General features: G+C 44.8%; 2 protein-coding genes across 9 annotated transcripts in view; one reads left to right on the forward strand and one right to left on the reverse strand.

Moving 5' to 3' along the window:
- DNAI1 (dynein axonemal intermediate chain 1) overlaps positions 1–4,874 on the reverse strand; it is a 58,746-nt gene extending 53,872 nt beyond the window's left edge. For 2 of the 3 annotated variants that reach the window (XM_053204975.1, XM_053204976.1), the window contains exon 1: positions 4,616–4,874. In XM_053204975.1, coding sequence (XP_053060950.1) covers positions 4,616–4,645 — 30 coding nt within the window. In that variant the 5' untranslated portion in view covers positions 4,646–4,874. The remainder of the gene's footprint in view (positions 1–4,615) is intronic. The other variant, XM_015073175.3, reaches the window with a different exon arrangement.
- Positions 4,875–5,003: 129 nt separating this feature from the next.
- Positions 5,004–27,644, forward strand: part of FAM219A (family with sequence similarity 219 member A) — a 54,387-nt gene continuing 31,746 nt past the window's right edge. Inside the window, exon 1 of one of the 6 annotated variants that reach the window (XM_027039318.2) lies at positions 5,004–5,477. In XM_027039318.2, the coding sequence (XP_026895119.1) occupies positions 5,418–5,477 (60 nt within the window). In that variant the 5' untranslated portion in view covers positions 5,004–5,417. The remainder of the gene's footprint in view (positions 5,478–27,644) is intronic. The other 5 variants (XM_027039321.2, XM_027039319.2, XM_027039322.2 and 2 more) reach the window with 5 other exon arrangements.

A 27,644-nucleotide genomic window follows, 5' to 3' on the forward strand; every position in this document is an offset into this window, starting at 1 on the left:
CTCTATCCCATGAACTTTGAGATCATGACCTGAGCTGAAATCAAGAGTCAGACGCCTAACTGACTGTGCCACCCAGGTGCCCCTCAAACTGACAATGTGAAACAAATCATTCGATGCAGTTGTAGAGAATGGATTGTAAGGCGTATGAGTGGATGAGAGTACTGGTATAAGGCTTTTACAGTACTCTGAGTGAGAGATGGTATAGGCTGGGCTAGGAAGGTGACAGTGAATATGAAAAAGTGGTTTGATTTGAGAGGTATTTAGGAGATAAAGGGGTGAATGATATCTAGGGCTTGAGGAAGATAGGAGGTATAAGGATGACACTGAGAAAAAGGGTCACAAGAGAGTGGATATCTTAGTTTGAACGTATAGAAACACTTTAACTGCCCTTAGATTCCACTCACCTCCTCTTGTCCTTTCTTCTGTGGATCCCAGGCTCAGTCACCAGGTCAAAATTTCTGAATCATCTAAGATTCTTTTTTGGCCTTGTATGCATTCTTGCCCATTCTCCCCTACCCTAGTCACCTCTCATCAAGATCATCAGTTCTAAAAGTACTGTCCCTCAGGGGCCTCTGGAGAGACCATAAGATGATCCAAAAATGCAAATGCAAGTCCTTTCTTTGGCTCTCACAGGCAAATGATGCAAAGTTCCAGACTGATTTTTTTTTTATGGTAACTAACTGAGTTATAAAGAAGTACTAAAATTTGTTAGTCATAAACTAAAATTAGCTTTTAACTGGAGTTCACAGAAGACTCTAATTCAGTTCTCTACTAAGAAGTCTGGCTGCCAGGCAATGTTTGGCAACGTTGCAAAGCTCCTCCTGCACATATACACATTGCAACCAGTTGGAATTCTCAAATTTTTGGGGAAGGACACTTTGTTATTGGGGCATTACCAGTGATGTTTTGGGCTGGTCATGGTTTATGGTGCCTGGCATTCATGCATTTTAATTACAAATTATGATTCATGGAGCTCTATCACAACCAATTTAATATGCCATGGGTTATTTGATTAACCTTATAGAGTAGAGGGATACACCTCTCTGATCTTATTTCCTGCCACTGCCCCCCTTCCTCCTGCCTTGCTGATCTAGAACATTTATAGCAAGCTTCCACACCAGGAACTTACTCTTGCTATGCCCTCAGTCTGGAGGCTAACTTGTTCATTTCTTCTGGATCCTTCTCGAATGCCACCTTTGTGAGGCCTTCTGTGACTGCTATGTTTAAATCATAATCTTCTGGTTCCCTGAACTTCCTATTCCATTTCCCTGCTTTATTTTAATCCTTGACACCTATTATCATCTGATAAGCTGTATATTTTACTTATTTGTTTATTGACAATTTACCTCCAACTAAAAGATAAGATCCATGAGAGCAGGGATTTTTGTTTGTTTTGTTTGTTTCTGTATCACCAGTGCCTAGAACAGTACCTGGCATATAGTAGGTGATCAATAAATAATTGTTGAATGAGAATGACTATGGCATCAGAATTGTTGACCTCTTAAATCTCTAATACCCAGATCTTAAGGCATGGGTACATATGATTCAATTTTGAATCATTCATAGCTCTACTGCCAAAGCAGATATAAACATGAACCCAGAAAAACATGCTTCTGTAGTGACATTTTCTTGATATCACTCCCCACTAGTCTCTTCATCTCAGGCGTTCCCCTTCCTATACTATTTTTTTTTAAATATGAAATTTATTGTCAAATTTGTTTCCATACAACACCAAGTGCTCATCCCACCAGGTGCCCTCCTATACTTTAAACACACTCAAAGGGGGCGCCTGGGTGGCTCAGTCGGTTGAGCATCCGACTTGGGCTCAGGTCATAATCTCATGGTTCGTGGGTTCGAGCCCTGCATCGTGCTCTGTGCTGACAGCTCAGAGCCTGGAGCTTGCTTCAGATTCTGTGTCTCCCTCTCTCTCTGCCCCTCCCCCACTCATGCTCTGTCTCTCTCTCTCTGTCAAAAATAAATAAACATTAAAAAAAATTTAAACACACTTGGATCAAAATTTCTAAAGAATAACTCCAGGCATTCAGAACTCATATTCATTTCATTTTCAGAATTTAATATATTCCAGGCATTGTGCTATGTTCAGGGGAATCAACGATGAATGAGACAGACATTCTCACTATGCTATCACATAGTCTAGGGGGGCTATCACCCTATCCTGTCTCTCCAAAAAGGGGACTTAATATCTTATAGAATATGACAGCCAAGCTGAGACCTGATGTATGGCTGGAAAATGAAGAAATGTGAGGCAGAATGGCATGGAAAAGGTGGACACAGACAAATGATTATACCAGGCAGGTAGAGGAAACATCAGTTTCAAAGGTCTAGAGGAGAAGAGTGTGTGGATGTCATTTTCCAGGAAGTGAGGGCAGTTCAGTGTGCTGCAACTATGGAATTTTCACAGAGCAATGGTGGGATCTGAAGTAGGTTTTGTGGCAACACCTAGACCTTGCAAGGCTTTGCAGGCCATACAAAACAAGTTGGACTTTTGGGACTTTATCCTGAGGACAAGAGGGAGTCACAAGCTCAGTCCTGACCTTCCCTTTACACTGCAGGCAGCCAAGTCATAGATACCTCCTCCCTGAAGCTTAGGCTGCTTCAACCTGTATGTCTCTCTTCCTGCCAGACCCAGGGATCCCATCCTCTCTTATCTTTGTATGCCTGTGTTCTCTCTCCCCTAGAGGGAGGAGTTGTGCTAGGTTCAGGGGAACCCCAGAGTTCCCAGAGGAAAGGCACAACTTCTCAAACCTCTCTAGACTGTCGCACACCCAGCTCACCAGTGACCCTGATTGACCTTCACTGAGACAAGAGAGCGGAGAATACAACCTAGCACAACCCAACCTTTTCTCACACCCCACTCACCAATATTACACATTAAAACAACTCTTCCCTCTAGGGGGCAGCACTGATGTGTCCATAGCCAGTGTATACATATTGAACATAGGGTTGTTTCCATACGTCCATGTGTATATGGTCAGTTGACCCAGGCTTTTCTGCTTCCTATCTGCTGTCACCGCTCTCTGCTCTCAGTGAAACTAGACTCTAACGTCTCCCCTAATGGGCTGGAGAAACTGACCCCAAGCTTGTTCAAACTTTAAGTGCCAGGAAACACAAATCTCATCTGCAAGTGACAGAAAACAATGGTTACCTGGGCCTGCAGGGTTGGGAAGAACTGACTGGGATGAGGCACAAGAAAACTTTGGGGGTAGAGGAAGTGTCCTATATCTCAATTGTAGTGGTGGTTCACAAGTGTATAAATTTGTCAAAACTTGTCAACATGTACAACTAGAACGTCCATTTCATTGTATGTGAGCCAGACATTAGTAATGCTGAATTTAAAACAAACTTTATGTAAATTAAGTCAGTAGGCCCAAGCACTGTATATGAGCTTAAAAATACAGCTACCCTGACATAAAACTAGGGCATGGCCATACAGGAACAGCAGCCTCCTCGTAGTTGCAGAGATCTAAGACAGATGAGTCCACCTGCTCTGGAAGGACAGGTGAAAGAAGCAAACTAGCAAAGACTAATATGGAGAAAGCCAAACCAAAATATGTAAAGTCACAAACAGCATGGACACAGATTTGCTTTCCAAACCTCAAAATTCCTAGATCTGAGTGAAGGAAACTTAGAATAAATAAATAGAAGTTCTGCTTCACAGAGTCAGAAACCGCATATTAGTCCCAAGGTGATAATTCATAAAGGGTTTGGAAAAAGTGAATTCTTAAAGGACTGAGTGACAACCACAGAGGGCTCCTTGAGAAGCTGGTCCTTACCTTACCTTCCAGAGTGATGCTGGGGAGGAAAGCAGAACTCTGTACTTGGTGGGTGAAGGGGCTAACTCTTGGGTATCCAAGTTACCCAAGGGATGACATCTCGCCAGGTGGCAACAAGGACACAATGTTCAAATGGCTGAATGAGTCACAGGAGTGGTCCAGGGACTCACAGCAAAGAGAGACATATAAGGCTCCAGAAATAGTCGGGGCCAGTGTTTGGTGTGTCCAAGTGTGTGATGTGGGGGTGGGGGGCAAGAATGGGAAAAAGATCTCTCTTCTCTTCCTCTTTACCTGACCTCTCTCTCCTCACAAGTCTCCCAGCACAGAAAATCTAAGCCAAACTCCTGTACATAATCTGTTCTGTGTCTCCTGTACAGTTCTCTTGCACTCCCTCTGTGGGGTCTCAAAGGCCTGTGTCCCCACCTAGCCCAGCGCTGGACATACAGAAAATGGCTGGAAAAAGAATTTCTTTGGGACAAGAATATAAGGGCAATGAGGAAGGTATCAGTGGGAGTGGGGGTGGGAGGTAAGACAGATGGACTGGTCAGGAGGGTCTGTGGTGTGAGTGGAGAGAGGGAATGGAATGGCGAGGGGAGGACAAGTGAAAGGAAAGTGGGAAATAGTGGATCAGGGGCAGTGTGTGAGAGGAAGCTAGGATTAGAGGGAGAGAAAAGGACAGGGTTAGAGGTCAGTGGAAACACAGGCAAGGGTTCACAGAGAGAGAGGTTAAGGGTCAACAGGGAAAGGAAGATGAAGGATCAGTAGAAGATGATCAGTGTCCTCAGAGGTCATTGGGAGAGGGCAGTCGGGGTGTGTGGTACCTGCTTACGAGGCGGCTGTTTATGGGGCATCTTGGAAGAAAGCAGGAAACACCTCAACACTTGGAACACCTACAAAATACTCTCTCGCCTGAGGATTAGGAATGTGTTTGTCCCCTCGATCACGCACAGGAAATCCGGATTCTCTTTCACTTCAATTCCCAGTTGCAGGGGTTCTTTGGGGACAGCAGTCGATGTGGGTCCCCGCGCCCTTGCAGTATAGAATCGGCTCCTCCCAGACGCGGTTGCCCAGCAACCAACCTTTAAACAAGGCGCAGGCGCCTCTGACGCCCGCTCCCGGCTCGAGGGAGAGGCGGGGCTGGGCGCGCGGGGAATCTCCGGCTCCACTAAGACCCGCCCCCTCAGGAATAAAATGACCCGCGGCCGAGCGCATTAGAAACTCCTGCATGTGGGCGGGGCTGGAGCACCCAGGCACCACCTCCTCATGAATAATGCAAGTCCAGGCGGTTTCCCGGACCCGGAAGTGGAGTTGCCGAGTCACCGCAGTGGCTGAGCTGCTGACAGGAGGCGGCGGCGGAGGAGGAGGCGAGGCAAGACCTGCGGCTCGGCCGGGCCCCAGCCGCGGTAGCACTAAGGCAAGCCCACGGAGCCACGCTGGTCTCAGTCAGCCAGCGAACCTCCCACCCCTCGCCCACCCCTCCATCTGCCCGGACGCCTGCCCGCCCGACTCGTCCCGGGCGGCCTAGTCTGCACCACCCACCCGGCTACTGGGGCCGCCGCCCCGCGCTGTCCCGTCGGCGTCCCTGGCCGCGCCCGGCCCCGGGCCCGCTCGCCCGCCGGCACCATGATGGAGGAGATCGACCGGTTCCAGGTGCCCACCGCGCACTCGGAGATGCAGCCGCTGGTGAGGGGGCGGGCGGCGGGCAGGCCAGGACCGGGAGGGGGCGCTGCCCGAGGGGGAGGAAAAGAGGGAATCAGGCTTTGGTGGCTGTGCGGAGGGGGCGCCTTGGGATGGAGCAAAGGGAACCTTGAAATCGCATCGCCGGGGGAGGGGGACTTGTAGGACTAGAAAACCGTAGGAGAATGAACGGAGTGACAGCAAAAAGGCATGTAAGGGCTTAGGGCATAGTCAGCAGAGACAGGCCAAGGGAGCAACGGGAGGGCCGTCGGGTGGAATGTTTGGGGCACAATGGTGCACACCGCTAGTGGAGGCCCTTAGCTGGGAAATGAAGGAAACTGTCATAGGGCACCGCCGCGGCCAGGCCCAGGGGCTGGGATGAGAGGTGAGGAGCCGCTTAGCTTTAGAGGCCTGTGATGCTCAGCGCGGGGGAGGGGGCCAGGGAGCAATTAGGCTAAAAGGGACTGGGAGTAGGCTTGCAGAGAAGGAGGGAGCATGCCTGCCAGTTTGCTGGATACGGAGGGGAATTCAGGCCTGGGCCAAGGACCGGTGGGTACAGGGGGTCGGTGCAGGACCCCTGAATTACGTTCTTCTGAGGAGAGCGCAGGCAGTCTAGGCTGGGGGTGCTAGAGCTGGAGTCGAGGGGGAGAGAGCTCGGCGGCGAGGTGGAGAAACAGGGGCGCGGATGAGAGAGCTCTGGAATCGACGGGAGAGGGGGCGGGGTCGCGCCGGAGCCTCCAGTGCCCACCCTTTCGAAGAGCCCCCAGCATCCTCGGCCTACGTGCTTCGAGTCTTTGCTGGGCGCCCATCCTGCTCCCTGTCCGCGGTCCGGGAGTCTGGGAGGAATGATGTCATCGCTGCCGGCGCGGAGGGGATGGAAGGGGGAGGGCGACGCGGGCGACCGAGGCCAAGCTTAGGGGAGACCATGCCCTATGGCCACCGCTCAGGGGGGATTACCTGACTGGCTTGTACGACCGGCGGTGGGCAGTGGGGCGAGAGGCGCCGCAGCGGCCTAGCCAGCTGGTATAAGGAGAGGGGGAAGGGAGGGAGTGCCCCGCTCTATTCACTTTTCCTTCTCCCTTCCTCCTTGGAGCCTGAGGGGGAGCTGGAAGGAGGCAGGGTAGGCCAGGAACCTGAAAGGCGTGGATGCCCTATTCTCTGAGCTATGCTTGAGCCTAGCAGAGCTCTCCAAAGCTTGAAGATCTGGGGCTCCCTAAGGCTCCTCCTTATATGTTAGGTGGGGAGGTGAGGAATATGTTCCACATTTGGGCCCCTAGACCCCTGGCTAACGATGTGCTTTGTAGCTTCCTGAGTAAGTAACCTGCCCATTACAGCAGATCAGACAGACTTTGTCAGGGACCCATGACCAACTCTAAGCCACACCTTTTGGGGGATGGTAGAGAGAATCATTAGGAGCCACCTAGCAGGAAATGAGCCCTTTTCCCTTTTTGTTACTACTTAGTTCTAGAAGCCCAAACAGAAGCTCTACATAAGTATACAGTATTAAACTGGGGAGAGAGATGCTGATGGACTTTTTTTTCCTCGGCTGATACCATCATTGGAATATTTGGGGGCCAGAAAATCCTGGTGAGAAGTCTGTCCCATGAACTTGAAGAACTTTAGGCTGGTTTAAGAGGACATTCTTTTCTGGATTATCTTTCCAACCAACCTGGCTTGTCAAATTAGATGGCCCTTCCAGTTCTAAGCATCTAATCGAGAACCAAAAGGGATGATGGATGAAATAGGAGGGAAAGGAGGTCCAAGTTAGTCATGAGAAGAAAGCAATGAGTTGGTTCTTGCCTCCCATCTGGGGTTCCTGAGAAGGTAGTCAATAGTTGTCCAAGGAAAGGGGGGGAAGGAATGAGGTCACAAGGCTTTCTTAGTTGTCCTTGGTACCTTTGTTATTGCCTGAAATTCCCAATGATAGTTTGAGTAAATAGTGACCCCAGAAGACTCCTAAAATGCTCTGGTCTGTGTGACTCTGGATTAGAAGTGCTTATGCAAGGAGGCACTTATCAGAAAAGCTGTGGTTGCCCTCAGACCCTTTTCTTGAAGGCTAGGGAGTCCTCTGTAAGAGGATACTTTGTTGAGGTTGATGAGAGTGATGGGAGTGGCAATTCAGTAACCCCCCCTTTAGGGGCACAGACATTGCCCTGTAGATTTCTGCTTCTTGACCTCTGTTTCCGGGTTGAAATCTAGAGGATCCCCAGAACTCTTTAAATGCTCTGTGTATTATTGAGACTAGCAGATTCTTGTGTAGCATTTCTGAAAGAGCCTTCATTGCAGGGCATAAGGAATCAAAACAGTATACCACAAAAGAGAAGAGCAAAGTGGCTCTTTAGAGGTATTTGAGTAGACCATAAAAACTAGGGTCCCGGGATCGAACTCAACTGTGACCTATTTATTATTTATTGAGATCTCTAGGAAGTCTCTCCTCTCCTCTGGATTCAGTTTTCTCATTTATGAAATGAAGACAAACTATCTCTTTAAAATTTAAGCAATAGCTCTTCACTCTGTCTTCTAAGGAATATCATAGGGAGTTGATATCACTGATTTAGCTAATTCATTCACCAAATATTTCTGTAGTATCGTCTCTGTTCCAGATCTTATACTAGGTATTGGGGACACAGTGGTTAGCAACACAGACACAGTTTGGCAGAAGTTTATTGTTCATGCTTACTCCTTCAGTGTGGGCCTGCCCCTCTGAGGGCAGAATAGGGGCTGTCTCCTTTAGCCCTAATGGAAACAAGGCAATGCTGGTATTAGCTTCACTGCTCTTTTCTGGACCAAGCTGTACTGATAAAGGCCTATCACAGGGACTCCATCATTTAAATAACCCTCCCTCACCCATAGTGGTGGAAAGAATCCAGAAGGCATTCCTTACTTAAAAGGCTCTTCTAGGGAAGAAGATTTTTATTTCTTTTTTTTTTTTTTTTTTTTATTTACTTGAAAGAGAACCTCAGGCTTGAAAAGGAGGTCTAAGAGAGTGGCAGGAGCTGGGAGAGAAGGCACAGCCAGCAGATCTGGGTGTTTCCAAGGTGCTAATTTAAGCATTAGTTCCAACTAGTGGGAAGAAGAGGAAGAGATCCCTGCCCTGTTGTTACTGCTGCTGTTGCCACAGCTGTGTGGAGCCTCCTGTCTGGGGTGGGAGTTTGCCTGAAAGGAATGGCTTCCTTTCTTTTCCCATCACAATTATTTAATTGGCCTGGCTGCATCTCAGCAGCTGAACCAGGCCTGGGCCTATCACTGAGAGCTCCCCAGGGTCTCTTCCTGTCTCCTTATGAAAGGAATAAGAATTGCTCTTGGAGACCTAGTCCCTGTGCTCCACTCCTGCTGTGCTCATCTCCCAGACAATCCTGAGTGTTTCTGAACACAGATTTTCCAAAGAAACTTTCAGGGATAAGTACACCTTGTACTCAGTTTTGTGTCCAAGCCACACATGCACCTCACTGATCTAGGGAAGCTCCCAGATATCCAAGGCTCTCTGTTGACCAGTTGGGTTGGATTTGGGCTGTTGTTTGTGTGAGTAGCAGGGATAGTCTCTCTGGCCCTGTTTGTCTGTTGGGCTGGTTAGTGCAGCCTCATAGTCTATGTCTTCTCTTTGGCTTCAATTGGAAAGGAAGAGATTTGTTGAGGGGAAAAAAATGGAGCTTTTAAGGACTTAATTATGTCAGGCAAAATCTTACCTCCTGTGCTCTCAAACCTAAGAGACAACCAAAAAAAAAAAAAAAAAAAAAAAAGCATATGGCACCATATGGGGTCTCTGTACGCCTGAAAGAAATGCTAGTCTGTCCTCCTTGAAACCCATATTATCCATTAACTCATTTGTTTAGTTCATGAGCATATGCTCATTTCCAGATACTTTAAGGATAGGGACAAATGAGATTTCTCCAGTAGGTGGCCAGGAGAAGGATGGGCTCAAATAGCTATAGGAAGCTCTTAGATATATGTCAGGAAAGAGTGGAAATCAGCGAAGGGTGCCCCTGAGTAATAGTGGCACCTCCCTTGGAAGAAGATGAGGAATGCTGAGGTTTTGATCCTTTGACCACATGAGTTTGGAAAGATATCTGAGGCTCCTCTTGCCTCTTGACACTCATGGATGGGGATGGTCAAGATAGTAATTCAGTGAGTAGGCCACAGTAGCTCCTGAAAGTGGCAGAGAGAACATTGTAAAGAGAGCAGGAAGCCACTAAGGGAAACTGACCCATGTGTATCCTGTGGTCTGGGAGCCTCAAGTTACCTTCTTGTGGTCAGATGGCTTTTCAGTTTAAGAGTAGGTTCTCCTAGTGGGTGCATGTGGCTTATGACCCAGTAGTACTTCTCAGGTTTTGGGAAGAGGAACACCCTCTTCTCTTTTCCTATATTGCAAAGGGAGGATCAGATTTGCTCAGGCCTCCACCTTCTCCTTTACTGCTCCTCTCTTCAATCAACAAACATTAAGAACTTACTTTCTGCCAGATGTTGTGTTGGGCTTGATAACACAGATTCTTGATTCAGGAATACACACAGTCAAGATGGCTTGAGGTACTATGGGTAATTAGCACTGCATGAAGTAAGAACGACGTCAAGCAGGGCCAAAGGAAAACAGGAAGGGCTCTCATCAAGTGATCAGGAAAGGTTTCACAGAGGGGACATTGCTGAACTGGCTCCTAGAAGAAGACTAGCAGCTTGACAAACCAATAAGATGAGGTGAGGGTAAGGGTTCCAAGCAAAGGGTATGGAGGAAGAAACAAAAGCGTGCATTTGAATGAATGAAGCGTTGTAATTAAGGGAATAAAATAGTCAAATTTGAGTTTAGGACTATCACTCCAATTCTGGATGAGAGATGGGAGGTGACATTGGAGGTTGGAAAATGAATATGGAGGTGGTGCAATAATAATCCAGGCAAGAGATGATGAAAGCCTATGCTAAAGCAGAAAGAGAGGAGGGACACGTATATAGATCCTAATACAGCAGAATAGGCAGGATATGGTATATGTCTGGAGTTCTGATGGAGAGGTTGGGAGTCAAGGATGACTCTCAGGTTTATGGCATGGATATCTGGAAGGCAAGAGGCACCATCACCACCCCAGGAAATTGTCGTGGTTTGGGAGGTTGGGTCTGTGTACCTCTTGGCTTCAGGGACTGCTTATATGGGAGAAGTCTGCTGTTTTCCTTTGCTCTGCTGTTGAAACTGCATTCTTGGGGTTATGAGGGACCCAGAAGTCCTGGAGCCAAAAACCAGAGTGACACTGGCCCCAACAGCCTCAAAAAGGATACTAAGACATGTGCTCACCTGCCAGTAAATACTTTTCTCCTGAAATCTGCTTTGATGAATGCAAGCGAATTGGTGGCAGTAAGGAGTCATGGTATTTTGTTGCTGTTGTTGTTGTTGTTTTCCCAGCAGTGCTTTGATGAAGGAAAAATAAAATCCTTTGTTGGCTAAGAGAGTTCTTTATTTTGCATTTTCTGGCCTGGCCTTTTAGCATCACCCTGGTTAAGCTTATAACAGTTTACTGTCTACTTGGTTCAGCTAGACTCTTTCACCGACTTCTTTTAGAATGGGTGTGTAAGTTACCGCTTCACTTGCAAGCGTCAGAATGGAAAAGGACATATACCCCCCTTCTCTGAGACCAGCCCGGAAAGCTGCACTTGGGAGAGAAGCAGTTTCCAGGCTGCTATCTTCCAGGCAAGGTGTACCAAGGGAGCAGGCTTCTAGAGTGAGATTGCTCGGAGGTGACTTGTCTTCTTAAATTAGGCCCCAAGTGTAGTCTCAGTTGGCAGGTGCTTCCATGGGCAGCTGGGTGTTAGGCTGAATCATTTCCAGCCCCCAGCTGCCTGCTGCTTTTGACTATTGCCCATAGTGAAAAGAAATGGAAAACAGAGCCTTCTTCACTTGAACCTGATTCACCTCAGGCACCCCCTCCCCTACTTGAAAGGGCAGTTGGAGCCTTGTGTCTGGAAAGGATGTAGGAGACTCAGCTTCTTGGGCTTAGCTGCTTCATGCCTTCCAGCAGACCCTGGGAGAACAGGTACAGGGAGCCCCAAAGAGAACTGGAAGAGGAGAATCAGACTAATAGCAGATACTCAGAGATGCTAGCTGAAGCAAGAGGCATGGCTCAACAGGCTCTCAAGTCATTGTTTCCTAAGGAGACTCTAGTGGGAAAGTGGCCATCTGGGCCAGAGAAAGGAAGGAAGGAAGGGGGCAGAGCTGGGACCAGCTTTGGATCTAGCTCTGCTCTGGAGTTCAGAAATTGGCACATGACCTAAAGTCTTCACTGTGGGGCAGCCAGATGAACTCCTTGGCTCTAGGAAGGGACTCTGGAGTGGAGAAGCCCACTAGAAAGGAGGCTCATGGGATCTGGCCTGGAGGACCTTAGACAGGGACCAAGTAGGAGTTCCCTCTAGGTGGTACATTCTTAGGAGCTAGTTCAAGCAGATATGCCATTGCATTTGCTGTTGCTGCTATTGTTATTTAGCAATGCCAAAGTTGAGTATCAGGTGGTTCTTGAAGGTCAATTTTAAGTTTCTATAATAACAATGATGTATTTATGTGCATAAGATGGGACTAATGGCCACAAAGGGTGTTCTCTGACCATTACAGCCCTGAGAAATGTAAGTATGACAAAAGGCCACACTCAGGCAGAAACAAGCCCAGCTACTGTGGTACCTGGCCTGGTTTTTCCTGTTTTCGTCACCAGACTTTGGCTGTCCTAACCAGAGTCCACCCCATCTATCTACAATACCTGAAGGGATACTTTAACTAAGATTTATTGAATTAACTGCATCTGAATCATGGAGTAAGAACCATACATATTTTACTAGGTAGTTAACTTAAACATAATTATCTACAAACTATAAATGATTTATAGTTCCCATAATAATTTCCAGTTTTATCTTTGTAAAGGAATTGGTGAAGCACTTAGTGAAGCATGGCTTAGACCAGCATTTTCTATAGTATAATTCTTAGAAACATTGGTCCTTTGAGATACTTTATGGGGGAATAAAAAAGATCTATAGACAAATTCCTTTGGGAAACACTATACACTATCCCATCACAATGTTTACTAGTGTTTTAAAAGCTCTGAGAAGTTCTGCAGTAAAGAAACCTTTCCAGCTTTGTTTAACCCAATGTTTCTCAAGTTTGTGTATCTATGGTACTTTTTAAAAAAATATTTATTTATTTTTGATAGAGAGAGGGGAGTGTGAGTGGGGGAGGGCAGAGAGAGAAGGAGACACAGAATCCAAGCAGGCTCCAGGCTCTGAGCTATCAGCACAGAGGCCCATGTGGGACTCAAACTCATGAACCATGAGATCATGATCTGAGCTGAAGTCGGACACTTAACTGACTGAGCCACCCTGGCACCCCTATGAGGCCTTTTTTCGTGTTACATCTATTAACATCCTACAGAACAAATGTGGTTTACGGAATACTCTTTGGGAAATTCTGTCTTAGAAATTAGCCTCTTTTTTGATTCAGTCTAGATTTGTAGTATTCCCAGTTCTTTTAAGTCTCTTTTATAACCCACACCATTTTATCCCATGCTAGTCTGTAATGGGATGTTGCGGCTTTATGTCAAGGTCTGGACTTACTGCCATTAGTAGGAAGTTCTTGGTGAACTTTGGTCAATGCAAAAGCAAATACCTAGTGCCTAGTTTTTCTCATGATAATACTAAAGGCATTTTACTTCCTTTCAGTCCCTCTACTAAATGTTGGTCTAGTGAAACCAGTATTTTTACTTTTAACTTTTTTTTTGACAGCTTCATTGAGATATAATTCACATACTGTACACTTTACCCATTTAGTACTTTACTTTTAATCTTTGTGTGGTTGCTGCTTGCCTCAATTCTGTTTCTTCTTTTTACCTGTGGGCTGTGCTCTGCCCTTTTGTGTTGTGCTAAGCAGGAAAAACTATAAAGATTATAGTCATCAGAAAGAAATCTCTCATCAGAAGGAATCCCATCTCAACTGGGATTTAAGCTGAAAAAGTGATTTCCTGATTAGGTAGGGTACCTCAGTACTTCCTCTATGGTACCATTAAATGTGCCCCATGGTCTTAGCAGCTCAAAAGGCATTCCCAAATAATCATTTTACACTCCCTACTCCATGGGCTATATAAAGCATGAATGATAAGCAGGTTTCACCCCTTGTATCAATGTCCATTGATCAGTAGTGGCTGTCTGAACCATGTATTAAGGTGGATTCTGAAGCAGAGTTCTGGGTCAGTGAGAATGAGTGATGTGGTTGATTTTCCACATCTGCCATGGTCTTTAGTGGGGGAAGCATAATTTCTGCTTGCCATCCTGGCAGCCCTGAGGCCTGAGCCATCATAGTTATCCTAGGCAAAGAACACAGGAAAGGAAGAATCTTAGAGATGTTAGCCGGCTCAGCAATCTGTTTCACAGAGGGGCTGGACTCTTATGATATGGCTCTCTAAGAAATGAATGGAGACAATGGAATAGAATAGAAACCCCAGAACTAGACCCACAAACGTATGGCCAACTAATCTTTGACAAAGCAGGAAAGAATATCCAATGGAAAAAAGACAGTCTCTTTAACAAATGGTGCTGGGAGAACTGGACAGCAACATGCAGGAGGATGAAACTAGACCACTTTCTTACACCATTCACAAAAATAAACTCCAAATGGATAAAGGACTTGGATGTGAGACAGGAAACCATCAAAACCCTAGAGGAGAAAGCAGGAAAAGACCTCTCTGACCTCAGCTGCAGCAATTTTCTTACTTGACACATCCCCAAAGGCAAGGAAATTAAAAGCAAAAATGAACTATTGGGACCTCACGAAGATAAAAAGCTTCTGCACAGCAAAGGAAACAATCGACAAAACTAAAAGGCAACCAATGGAATGGGAAAAGATATTTGCAAATGACGTATCGGACAAAGGGCTAGTGTCCAAAATCTATAAAGAGCTCACCAAACTCCACACCCGAAAAGCAAATAATCCAGTGAAGAAATGGGCAGAAAACATGAATAGACACTTCTCTCAAGAAGACATCCAGATGGCCAACAGGCACATGAAAAGATGCTCAACGTCGCTCCTCATAAGGGAAATACAAATCAAAACCACACTCAGATATCACCTCACGCCAGTCAGAGTGGCCAAAATGAACAAATCAGGAGACTATAGATGCTGGAGAGGATGTTGAGAAACGGGAACCCTCTTGCATTGTTGGTGGGAATGCAAACTGGTGCAGCCGCTCTGGAAAGCAGTGTGGAGGTTCCTCAAAAAATTAAAAATAGACCTACCCTATGACCCAGCAGTAGCACTGCTAGGAATTTACCCAAGGGATACAGAAGTGCTGATGCATAGGGACACTTGTACCCCAATGTTTATAGCAGCACTCTCAACAATAGCCAAATTATGGAAAGAGCCTAAATGTCCATCAACTGATGAATGGATAAAGAAATTATGGTTTATATACACAATGGAGTACTACGTGGCAATGAGAAAGAATGAAATATAGCCCTTTGTAGCAACATGGATGGAACTGGAGAGTGTGATGCTAAGTGAAATAAGCCATACAGAGAAAGACAGATACCATATGGTTTCACTCTTATGTGGATCCTGAGAAACTTAACAGAAACCCATGGGGGAGGGGAAGGAAAAAAAAAAAAGGAGGTTAGAGTGGGAGAGAGCCAAAGCATAAGAGACTCTTAAAAACTGAGAACAAACTGAGTGTTGATGGGGGGTGGGAGGGAGGGGAGGGTGGGTGCTGGGTATTGAGGAGGGGCACCTTTTGGGATGAGCACTGGGTGTTGTATGGAAACCAATTTGACAATAAATTTCATATATTGAAAAAATAAAAAATAAAAAATAAATAAATAAAAACTGAGAACAAACTGAGGGTTGATAGGGGTGGGAGGGAGGGGAGGGGAGGTGATGGTATTGAAGAGGGCATCTTTTGGGATAAGCACTGGGTGTTGTATGGAAACCGATTTGACAATAAATTTCATATATTAAAAAAAATAAAATGAGGCAATACATGTTCAGTGGCAAAAAAAAAAAAAAAAAAGAAATGAATGGAGAAAACTGATCTTTCCTACCCTCATCTCCAACATGGATTTTTGAAGTATTGACCTTATATAAAGTTAATAATTCTTTGGAAATAGATAGGCCAAGCAAGAGGAAGTAACCTTGACTCTGCTGACCGAATAAGGGGAAAAGAGGCAGATTTAGGAAAAAACCTCGTAAGTATCATATAAGTAGTTGGCCACACTTCAGATGAAAATATAAGCCCTTGACTAAAGGAGCAATGAGAAGGAATAGGCTATAAGATGAGACCCTTAAACCAGCAGTTTATTGGAGAGGAAGGGCCCTACTGTGAACTGTACAGCCTTAGCACTCTCTTTTTCCCAGGCTAAATAGAACCTGCATTTTCCTCCTACCATTTTCCCAGAGACTGGTTTCCACATCTCCAGTTATCCTGGCTGCTGTAAGTGGATACTTTGAGGTTGTCGTCCCTGGAACTAGACCTAGACCTCCTCATCTGGTCTAACTGACTCAGACTACTGTGGGACCAGCCACAATCCATAACATTGATAGTGTACTTCTATTATTATCAGTTGAGGATTCATGATCATCTTTAATAACTGTACCTACTGTTACGTTGAACTCAAGATACATCTGAAATAGGGTAAGCCTTTGTCTTAGCAGTGTAGAATCGAGGCAAAAAACTGGGGTCACATGTTGGGCTAGGCTGGCTGCTAATACAGGTAAGGATTCACTGGAGCTAGTGAGATGGTGGTTTCATATTTATTAGAAACTATGCCACAGGGCACCTGGGTGGCTCATTCAGTTAAGCATTTGACTCCTGTTTTTGGCTCAGGTCATGATCTCACAGTCATGAGATCAAGCCCTGCATCAGACTCTGCACTGAGCAGACCCTGCTTGGGATTTTCTCTCTCCCTCTCTCTCTCTCTCTCTGCCCCACTCCTGTTCTCTCTCTCTCTCTCTCTCTCTCTCAAAATAAATAAATAAATAAATAAATAAATAAATAAATAAATAAATAACTTAAAAAAAAAGAAGCTATGCTACATTTTGTAATTGATTCTTACTCTCAGAGAGGGAGCTGGCTGGATTCAGCAATGTGGAATTTGAATCTAGGTGAGGCTGTGGATTGTGTAGGCTAGGATAGACCTTCAGAAAGCTAGTGCTTATATGACAAAAGACTTCATATAAACCTACTATGTGACATGGCCATGAGCAAAGGTAACGTGCTGTTGAGCCGCATTCAGGTCCTAGGAGTTCAGGTCCTTGAAGGTGACAGGTCAGTGCTATCTGAAGTCATATGTTCTATGCTGATGCCATTATTCAAGAGGGGAAGTGATTGGAATGAAGAAAGGAGTCAAAACCACATTACGTGAGAACAGTTGGAAGAACTGAGGCTGTTCAGCCTGTAAAAAATATATATATAGTTGCAGGGAAAGCATTTTAAGTTTTTTAAATGCCTAAACTGCTGGAGTTAAGAAAGGAAAAACAGTTAGACTTAATATTCACAAGGAGGAACCAGGGCCTTTGGGTTGGGAGCATAAACATGCTTCTATCTCTGGGCTTCATTGCCTCCTGTTCCCTGTGGTAACGGTTCTCAAACTGGGGCCAGAGGCCAGGGCACCTGGAAAACATGTTGCTCTTTGCAAAATGCCACACTAAAGGAGGAGCTAGGAACAACACTCTAGCAATAGACGTGGCTCTATTATGTGTGTGCAATATAAACATGCCTAAAAAATCCACTGTGGAATTTAGCACGAGCAGCAACCTTCCTACTTTTCTGTTAATATGTGTTTGCTAATCTTTCCTGTCTTTCAGGGCCTATCACAAAAATGCCACATTCTTCATGCATCCTTATCTCTCTTTCAATAAAGTATGAACTGTCCATTCTACCTGTCCTGTGGCCCTAATACATTCTCTTTAGAATTTGAAGTTTATGGTTGCAATTATCCTTATTGTAAATTTCTTTCTTTTTTTTTAACTTTTTTTAATGTTTATTTATTTTTGGCAGAGAGAGAGACACACAGAGCATGAGCGGGGGAGGGGCAGAGAAAGAGGGAGACACAGAATCCAGGCTCTGAGCTGCCAGCACAGAGCCCGACACGGGGCTCGAACTCACAGACTGCGAGATCGTGACCTGAGCCGAAGTCGGACGCTCAACCGACCGAGCCACCCAGGCGCCCCTGTAAATTTCTTTCTAAGGTAGATGAAAAGATGTTTCCAAAGTACCTGAATCACCTTGTGAAGCGGACTGGGAGTCATTTTTGCCCATTTTACAGATATGCAAGCAGAATCCCAGAAACGGCTTGGCTATTAAACAGCTGGAGGTTGGCATGGCCAGAACATCCTGACTCCCAGGCCCTTGATACAATTTGGGACCTAATTAAATTCTTCATCAACTTAAACTTCTCCACTTGCTTTTGAGGCATCTACACTAAGTTTTGCTCCTCCTGGCTGGCCATATTTTCTACCATTCATGCCAACTTTCCTTGTGATAGGTCTAACCAGGCCCCTCACCTCCTCTTCTCTATTGGCATCTTGAGGCCAACTCTCCCCACCCTTCTTTTAGGTTTATTTATTTAAGTAATTTCTGTACCCAACATGGAGCTCAAATTCATGACTCCAAGATCAAGAGTCATATGCCCTTCCAACTGAACCAACCAGGAGCCCCAAGACCTCCTCTCCTCTTAAGAACTCTCTCCCCTTTCCTTGTCTGCCTATCCCACCCCCACCTATCCTTCAGAAGACCATATAAACTCCCTTTCTCCAGGGGAAGTCTTCTCTGACTATTCTAGTGAGGTCTCAACCATCCCTAAAGCCTCTAAAACCTCTAGCACATAACTTGATACATATGATATCCTAATTTGGGGGGTCCAATTTTATGTGCTATGTTGTGAGTTGCTTTCATGAAACAGAACTACAGAAGGGTGCAACTGGTTTCTTTAAAGATGAGTACGAATGGAGAGGATATTAGGAGGTGATTCTAAGGAGGGGACCTAGTAGAGACCCAGAGGAGAATGAGCAGGTGGGAATTAATGAGTGGAATAGAAAGTACATGTAGAGAATTATGAGAGATTCAAGGGGATACATGAATTGGGGCTCTCATTCATTATTCAAAAAATACTATTGTTGGCGGAGGGGGGAATGCCTGGCTGGCTCAGTCAGTAAAGCATCTGACTCTTGATCTTGGGGTTGTGAGTTCAAGCCCCACATTAGGTGTAGAGATTACTTAAAAATAAAATCCTATGGGGTGCCTAGGCGGTTCAGTCAGTGAAGTGTTTGACTCTTGATTTTGGCTCAGGTCATAATCTCATGAGTTCGTGGAATCGAGCCCCATGTCAGGCTCTGCACTGTCAGCATGGAACCTGCTTGGGATTCTCTCTCTCTCCCTCTCTTTCTGCCCCTTCCCTGCTCATGCACATGCACTCCTTCTCTCAGAATAAATAAATATACTTTTTTTAATCTTAAAAAAGTACCATTGGACATTTGTTCTCTGTAAGACACTGTACCAGACATAAGGAATAATGTGATGAATAAAGCAAACATGGTCCCTGCCTATATGAGCTGGAAGTCCAGTAGGAGAGATAGATACTAAACAAATGAAGTGTGCTAACAAAATTACAATAACAAACTATGACAAGCGATGAAAAAGACAAGAACAAGATAGCATGAGACAGAATAATAAAACCTCCCACATTAGACTGGGGATGTCAGGTAAGGCTCCAATGAGAAAGTAATGTTTGGGATCCAAAATTTATAAAGAACTTCCCAAACTAAACAAATAATCCAGTTAAGAAATGGGCAGAAGACATGAATAGACACTTTTCCACAGAAGACATCCAGGTGGTCAACAGACACATCAAAAGATGTTCAATATCATTCATCATCAGGGAAATACAAATCAAAACCACAATGAAATACCATTTCACACCTGTCAGAATAGCTAAAATTAACAACACAAGAAACAACAGGTATTGGCAAGGATGTAGAGAAAGTGGGAACAGTCTTGCACTGTTGATGGGAATGAGAACTGGTGCAGACACTCTGGAGAACAGTATGGAGGTCCCTCAAAAAGTTAAAAATAGAACTATTCTACAATCCAACAATTGCAGTACTAGGTATTTTTACCCAAATAATACAAAAACACACATTTGAAGGGGTACATGTACCCCAATGTTTATAGCAAAATTATCAACAATACCCAAATTATGAAAACAGCCCAAATGTCCATTGACTGAAGAATGGACAAAGCAGATATGGTATAGGGGCACCTGAGTGGCTCAGTTGGTTACGCGTCCAACTTCAGCTCAGGTCATGATCTCACAGTTCATGAGTTCGAGCCCCGCGTTGGACTCTGTGCTGACAGCTCAGAGCCTGGAGCCTGCTTCAGATTCTGTCTCCCTTTCTCTCTGCCCCTCCCCTGCTCATGCTGTGTCTCTCTCTGTCTCAAAAGTAAATAAAAACATTTTTTAAAAAGCAGATATGGTATTTATATACGATGGAATATTAGCCATCAAAAAATATGAAATCTTGCCATTTGCAACGATGTGGATGGAGCTAGAGTATATTATGCTACATGAAATATATCAGTCAGAGAATGACAAATACCATATGATTTCACTCATATATGGAATTTTGCTTAAGAAGCAAACCAGATGAACATGTGGGAAGCGGGGGGGAAGGGGAGCGGAAACAAGTCATAAGAGACTCTTTTTTAAAAAAATGTTTGTTATTATGTTTATTTATTTTGAGAGAGAGACAGAATGCGAGTAGGGGAGGGGCAGAGAGGGAGACAGAATCTGAAGCAGGCTCCAGGCTCTGAGCTGTCAGCACAGAGCCTAGTGTAGGGCTTGAACCCACGAACTGTGAGATCATGACCTGAGCCTAAGTAGGACGCTTAACCAACTGAGCCACCCAGACACCCCATAAGAGATTCTTAACAACAGAGAATGAACTGAAAGTGGAGGGAGGTGATGAATTGCTGAATTCTGTTCCTGAAACCAATGTTGTGCTGTGTGTTAACTAAAATTTAAATAAATATTTAAAAAGAAAAAAAAAGATAGGGCGCCTGGGTGGCTCAGTTGGTTGAGCGTCTGACTTCGGCTCAGGTCATGATCTCGCGGTCTGTGAGTTGGAGCCCCAGTTGGAGCCTGCTTCAGATTCTGTGTCTCCCTCTCTCTCTGCCCCTCCCCCGCTCATGCTTTGTCTCTCCCTCTGTCAAAAATATATAAACATTAAAACAAAATTTTAAAAAAGAAAGAAAGTCATGGTTGGGGCACCTGGCTAGCTTAGTCAGTAGAGCATGGGATTCTTGATCTCAGGGTTGTAAGTTCAAGCCCCACATTGGGTGTAGTGATTACTTAAAAATAAAATTTTTTTTAAGTTTATTTATTTATTTTGAGAGAGAGAGAGAGGGAGAGAGAGAATCCCAAGCAGCCTCTGCACTGTCAGCACAGAGCCTTTTGCAGGGCTCAAACTCATGAACTGTGAGATTAAGACCTGAGCAGAAATCAAGACTCAGATGCTTAACCGACTGAGCCACTCAGGTGGCCCCCCAAAAAAAATCTTTAAAAAAAAAATCTAAAAAAAAAATCTTAAAAAAAAAAGTAATGTTTGAGCTCAGACAACAGAATGAGAAGGACCTAGAATCCCTGACAAGGAGTGACTTGCTACATGTTCTCCGGTGGGGTGGGGGCTCCTAGATTTGGTAGTCTGAATCTCTTACAAATTGACCTTTCTCCATCCTCTCCCTTTACAGCATTAGGTAAGTTTTCAGGAGTAAAGGACATAGAAGAATGTAGGAGGGCTGGTCCAGCCTGTCTCTCATAGGTAGCAGAGCTGATGACTGTGCTGCTAGCTTTGTTGTGAGGCTGGAGAGCTATTAATGGAGTTGTGATGTGTGACGTGTAATATTTAGTGAGCAACTTGACTGTCCCAACGAAGAGCTCCTACCTGAGTCTTCCAACATTATATGACTTGCACACATCCTCCTGGAGATGGAAAAAAATATCTGGAGCTCTTGGAGGGAGGAAAGAGTGCCAGCCTGGATGTCTTGTTCTCTGTGTGTTAGGCACGGGGTTCATATTCTCCTTACCACGAAAGTCAAATGCTACAAGCTATTCTGTCCAGGGGCAGACCTGACTCCAGTGGGAAAGCCAACAGCCACACTGGCATGTAGATTGCAGCAGCTAGTGAGAAGGGCCTCTACTGGGTTTCTTACAAACCCCAAAGGTGTTCGCTAAGGATTTCAGCTTCCAGAAAGTCCTCTCTGCCCTCAGTTGTCCTGCTGCTTCCAGCCCTGGCTCAGAGGATATCATAAGCTCAGAGAAAGGCCAAGTGGGGATAATGATGTGGGAAGGTGGTGGTGGTGATCAGTGGCTTGGGAATAAAGAGGAAGAATTATGTGGAGTCAGGAAGGGAGACTAAGTTGGGAGGTGATAGTCAAGGTAGTAAACAGCGGCACCAAAGGGAACCGGTCAGGAACCATCTATCCATCTCCCTGTCAACTTCCTAATGGAACCTCATGTTTCAGATCCTTTATTTGCCAAGGGACTGAACTATAGCAGTGAGGCAGTCTCAGGGAACTCCTACAAGAATTGGCTTGTGTATCCTTGAGGGGCTATGGAGATGAGGGTGACCTACTGAGGGGCACTGGCCTCAGGGCAGGAGTTGTACACAGCTGTGGTAGAAAGTTGGCTGGGTACATTCTAACTTTACCACTTTTGTTATGACCTTTAGCCAAGCTCCTAAACTCTTTCAGGCTATTTATAAAATGAATAAGATCATGTACATGAAAATGAACTGCAAATTACCCTCTCATTTCTGATCTAAGGGTTGATGGCAATTAAGGGGTTGGTGTTTTCCATTTTTTGGTCAGTGGTTCCCAAGGGAGCTTTTATAGGAGAGGGTGAAAAGATGGCTTATTCTTCTCATCACCAAATGAGGAGAGCCCCTGGCCTCCTTGACAAGGCCATGATGAGACCAGGCTAGAGATGGAAGTACTCTGTGCTCCCATTGATTCCCAAAGGGGTTCCATTGACTAGAGGAGTCCTGCTCTGCCCCTCTGTACCATGACTGTTTTAGAATTCTTTTGGCAGAGTGGGGCCTTCCTGGAAAGCCCCAGTACTGATGTTAGAGGAGGATGTCCTGCTTCTGTTTCAGCTCCCATGGGCCAACTTTCAGGGCCCAAGAAACAATTGAAAATGTCCACGTTGCTTCTATTCTCCCCAGTGGGGACTTGAGAACGTAGTTTCTAGTCTGCAGACCTTCAAATTTTAAAAATGTTTTGCTATGGAAAATCTCAAGCATATACAAGGTAGAGGAAAAGGTAAAATGAATTCCCTAGTACTCACCCAACTTCAACAATGATCAACCCAGGGCTAACCTTGTTTTACCTATACCCCACCCCCTAGATTACTGTGAATAATTATTTCATTTATAACCCTGTCTGTCTCCTATATTTCTGCAAACTGGTAATTATATCTCAAGGTCTGATTAGATTCAGATTCAACTTTTTTGTGAAGAATACTTCTGAGGTGTGCTGTATACTTCCTAGTGCATCACATCAGGAAGGAGGTGCAGGACATATGGGTTGTCCCACCTTTTGTGAAATTCAGATTAAATAGTGGTATAGTTAGTCTAATCTCTCCATCACAAATGTTGCCTTCAGCCTTTCACTTAAAGTTTTGAGCAACCATTGCTGGTCATTGCCTTAGTCCATTGTCTAATCAGGAGTTTCTTTTACATATGCACAGCAAAGAACCCCTGTCAATGTTCTGCCTATATCCCCCACAGGTATTACAGATATCTCTAGGCCTTTCTCCTTTAGACCCTACTTTTTCTATCACTGCCCTTATCCTATACCATCATTTCCTACCTTATCAGCCCAAGATGTCCCTAGAATGTCTTCAGACAACAGGTACTCACCCTGCTTCATGAATGCTTATTTGGAGTCTCTTCTCACTGAGGCAACACTATCTCCCCCACGAAGCTTCTGCATCTGCTCTCTGTGAATCCTGCTAGACCTATGCTTGACCGTGCTAGAGTGTGGAGGCAAGTCTAGTGTTTTCCTCCTCTGGGAGAGAGTTCAGCAGGGGCTGGGTTTATTTTACCTTTCCAGGGATTTCTAAGCAGCCTTCTTCAATGCTGAAGACAGACTTTCTCACTTGTTTCCTGAGCTTCCTGCCCCAGCCTGGGTCCTGGCAAGGACCCAGGCCTGATTTCCTGTTTAGCTGGGCTGTGGGCTGTGAGAAGTTGGAGGAGGGGTGGGGCAGGCAGCTCTAGCAGCTCTAGCAGCTCTAGCAGCTCTAGCTCTTAGGCCCTTCTCGATTTCCAGCCAACTTAAAAAAATCTATGACAGCAAGAACACAGCTATCTCCTTCTAGTACTTTAGCATTCCTGTGCTGCTCAGGATCTTCACTCTTAGTTTCTCCCCTTACAAAGGAAAGATTGGAAGACTGTACACTCTGTGCGCATGTGCCCCAGACAAACACACTGTGTATACTATGGGTGCTGTAAGCTAGCTAACCAGGAAGGCACATAGAGGTTGAGAGCTTCTTCCTGCAAAGCTGAACCTACCTCAGGGCCCTGCCCCTGCCCACAGGAGTGCTGTGCCTCCAACCACCCCATCTTAGTAGCTATTGATGCCTTAGTCACTATGTCCAAGCAATGCGTGGAGAAGCTGATGGGGCAGGGAATCTGAGATGTGGAGGCTGGCTAGGGACCTGGCTATGCAGCCACCAGAAAACGTTAGGAGTTCTGTAGTGATAGCCTGTCACCAGTATAGGATTTCTTATGAGAGTCTCACAGCCCTGAATGTCCCACTTACATTCCTCTTTATCCCTAGTTCTTCCTTGGTCAATGGTTTTGAGAAGAGACCTGTTGCACATTACTTTTTTGCTCCCTTCTCCTGAATGACCACAGCAGGAATTGTGTGAAGCCCTATCCCTTTATCCCCATGAAAGGAGATATCAGAGGAAAGTGTTGCCAAGTAGTAGGTATGCCCAATACAGCCCCTTACATTTCAACAGCTTCCCCCTTGCTTAACTTGGCCTGCAAAGCCTTATGTCTGGTTCCTGACTTCTTCTCCAGCTTACCTCATACCACATTAACCCCAATCACTGCATCCAACCTTACTGGCTTTTCCTCCATTTCTCTGATGTCCCAGACTCCATTCTGTTTTAGTGCCTTCGCACATGTTGTTCCTTATGCCTAGAATGTTTTCCCTGTACCTTCTACCTTTTTTGGTTGACTCTTACTCATCATCTTTCAGATCTTAGCTCAGCTATAATTTCATCACAGAGGCTTCCTTCAGACTCTAGACTTTGTCAGTGGCCTTCTCCTTATTTTACTTTTTACATTTATAATTTTGCATATGTTTGTATGAGTATGTTATTCATATGGATCCTTTTGAAGGCCAAGTTTCATGAAGGCAGAGATCATATCTACTTTTACTTCCCATTATGTCTCTTGTGCCTCGTAAGGTGACTTACACACAGTAAAAATTTACTAGATATCTGTCGAATTAATTAACTAATTAAATCTTGTTCCCTTTATTTAGTAACCTCATGTCACATCTTACTATTGTATTCAACCGTACACCCTGTGATGTGTGCCTTGCTGTTTATGGGCACTTACTGTCAGGGGACACACATTTTATTTAATCCCGTCAACAATATGAAGAAGGTACACTCTTAATCTACAAAGAAGGCAAGTGAGACCCAAGGTCACACAGCTAATAGATAGCAATGCCCAGATTCAAGCCCAAGTGTGGAGTCAAAGCCTGTGCTCTTAACCATAACACTACACTGCCCCCTTTTGGCAGTTTGGAGAGTTATCACTGGGCTTTTTCAGTCACTACTAGGTCCTGGTTAATTTCAACCCTGATTATTTCAATCAATACTTTTTGGAACTTACAGCCCTGAAAATCCATGATCCAGTTTCAGTCCTTCTGCTTTTGGTCCAGGTTGTGGAAGTATACAGGGAAGGGAATTCAATCTGTACTCCCCAGTGTCCAAGGGTGCATGTGTCTCGGGTCTGTTTCCCATCTGTTTTCCATAGGACCTCTGTAGCCTCCAGGGCTTAATGCAGTGTCCTATTTTAAAGAACAGAAAGTCCAGCTGTTAAAACGGCCTAATGGACAGTGGTCTGGGGAATAAGCACAGCCTGATTAAGATTCTAGGAAAGATCATTGAGATGGGGAGAGTTTGTCTTTTTGTGATTTAGTCACTAAAGATAGGGCTCTGGAAATTGGCTTCAAGTCTTTCTTAGGAAACAGACTCAGTAAGAGGACAATATCTCTTGCTGTTGATTAGAAAAACTCAAGTTAGTATCCCAAACTCTTTTTTAGCGGCCAGGGAATTGTAACACTGGCCCTGTAAAGAGGGTAATATTACATCCCTAGAAGGAAAAGTGATGTTGGAGTGCATGGGTGGCTCGGTTGGTTAAGCATCTGACTCTTGACTTTGGCTCAGGTCATGATGCCAGGGTCATGGGATCTAGCCCATGTTGCACTCCATGCTGAGTGTGGAGCCTGCTTAAGATTCTCTCTCTCCCTGGGGTGCCTGGGTGGCTCAGTCGGTTAAGCATCCATCACTGGATTTCAGCTCAGGTCATGATCTCACAGTTCATGGGATCAAGCCCACATCGGGCTCCAAGCTGAGAGCTTGGAGCCTGCTTGGGATTCTCTCTCTCCTCTCTCTGCCCCTCTCCCCACTTGCATGTGTGTGGGGGAGCTCTCTTTTTCTTTCTCAAAATAAATAAATAAACATTAAAAAAAAAAAAGATTCTCTCTGCCCCTCCTCTCTCCCTAAAAAAAAAAACAAAGCCAAGAATGGTAACTCACCAAAGATCATATAATCAGCTATCCTTAAAACTAATCTAGGTCTTTCTAACTTCAAAACCTGAGTATTCCCCACCTCTTGTTGGGAAGTACTGTATACACTGTCACAGCCTTTCTGGAAAAACAGCTGGCAATATAATGTGTGCATACCCATTGACCCCTTCAAAAATTCTACTTCCAGGAATTTATTAACTAAAGAAATAGGGGCACCTGGGTGGCTCAGGTGGTTAAGTGTCCATCTCTTGACTTCTGCTCAGGTCATGATCTCATGGTTCATGCGATTAAGCCCCGGGTTTGGCTCTGCACTGACAGCATGGAGCCGGCTTAGGATTCTCTCTCTCCCTCTCTCTCTGCCCCTTCCCCATTCACACATGCACACACTTACTCTCTCTCAAAATAAATATAAATAAACATTAAAAAAATAAATGGATAAGTGTATAAAGACTTTTTTTACAAGATATTATAGTAGCTATAAATTAATAGTAACAATATTATAACATTATATTACACTGTTGTAATAGCTGCAACATAATAATGGGTGGGGGGAGAAACAACACAAATCTCCATCAATGGGAACTGATTAAATAAATCATGATACATCCATCCATCCCACAACATATGTATAGGCAGACTTTTTTTTTAAACAGTTAATTTTAAAATAAGTTTTTTAAGTTTATTTATTTGCGAAAGAGCACATGAGCTTTAGATGGGGAGGGGAGAGAAAGAATCCCAAGCAGGCTTTGCGTTGTCAGTGTGGAGCCCAATGTGGGGCTCAAACCCACAAACTGAGATGATAACCAAGAGTCAGACACTTAACCAACTGAGCTACCCAGGTGCCTTAGGCAGTCTTTTAAAAGGAGGAAGAGAGGGCGCCTGGGTGGCGCAGTCGGTTAAGCGTCTGACTTCAGCCAGGTCACGATCTTGCAGTCCGCGAGTTCAAGCCCCACGTCAGGCTTTGGGCTGATGGCTCAGAGCCTGGAGCCTGTTTCCGATTCTGTGTCTCCCTCTCTCTCTGCCCCTCCCCTGTTCATGCTCTGTCTCTCTCTGTCCCAAAAATAAATAAACGTTGAAAAAAAAATTTAAAGAAAAAAAAAAAAGGAGGAAGAGATAAAATCCAATATGGATTGACATGAAAAGATGTCCAGATATATATCTTTTTTTATTGTGTCAAAATGCCTATAACATAAAAGTTACTATTTTCATATATCATTTGGAATGTGGATGATATGATTCATCTATGCCTACCCAGAAGATATAGCATTTACTTCATAATTCCCATATTTTTCAATCAGGTATGCACATCAACAAGTTGGTGAAATGAATTGGCTATAGAAATGTTGCCAGA

The sequence above is a fragment of the Acinonyx jubatus genome, chromosome D4, assembly GCF_027475565.1.
Source record: "Acinonyx jubatus isolate Ajub_Pintada_27869175 chromosome D4, VMU_Ajub_asm_v1.0, whole genome shotgun sequence".
NCBI classification, from domain to species: Eukaryota; Metazoa; Chordata; class Mammalia; order Carnivora; family Felidae; genus Acinonyx; species Acinonyx jubatus.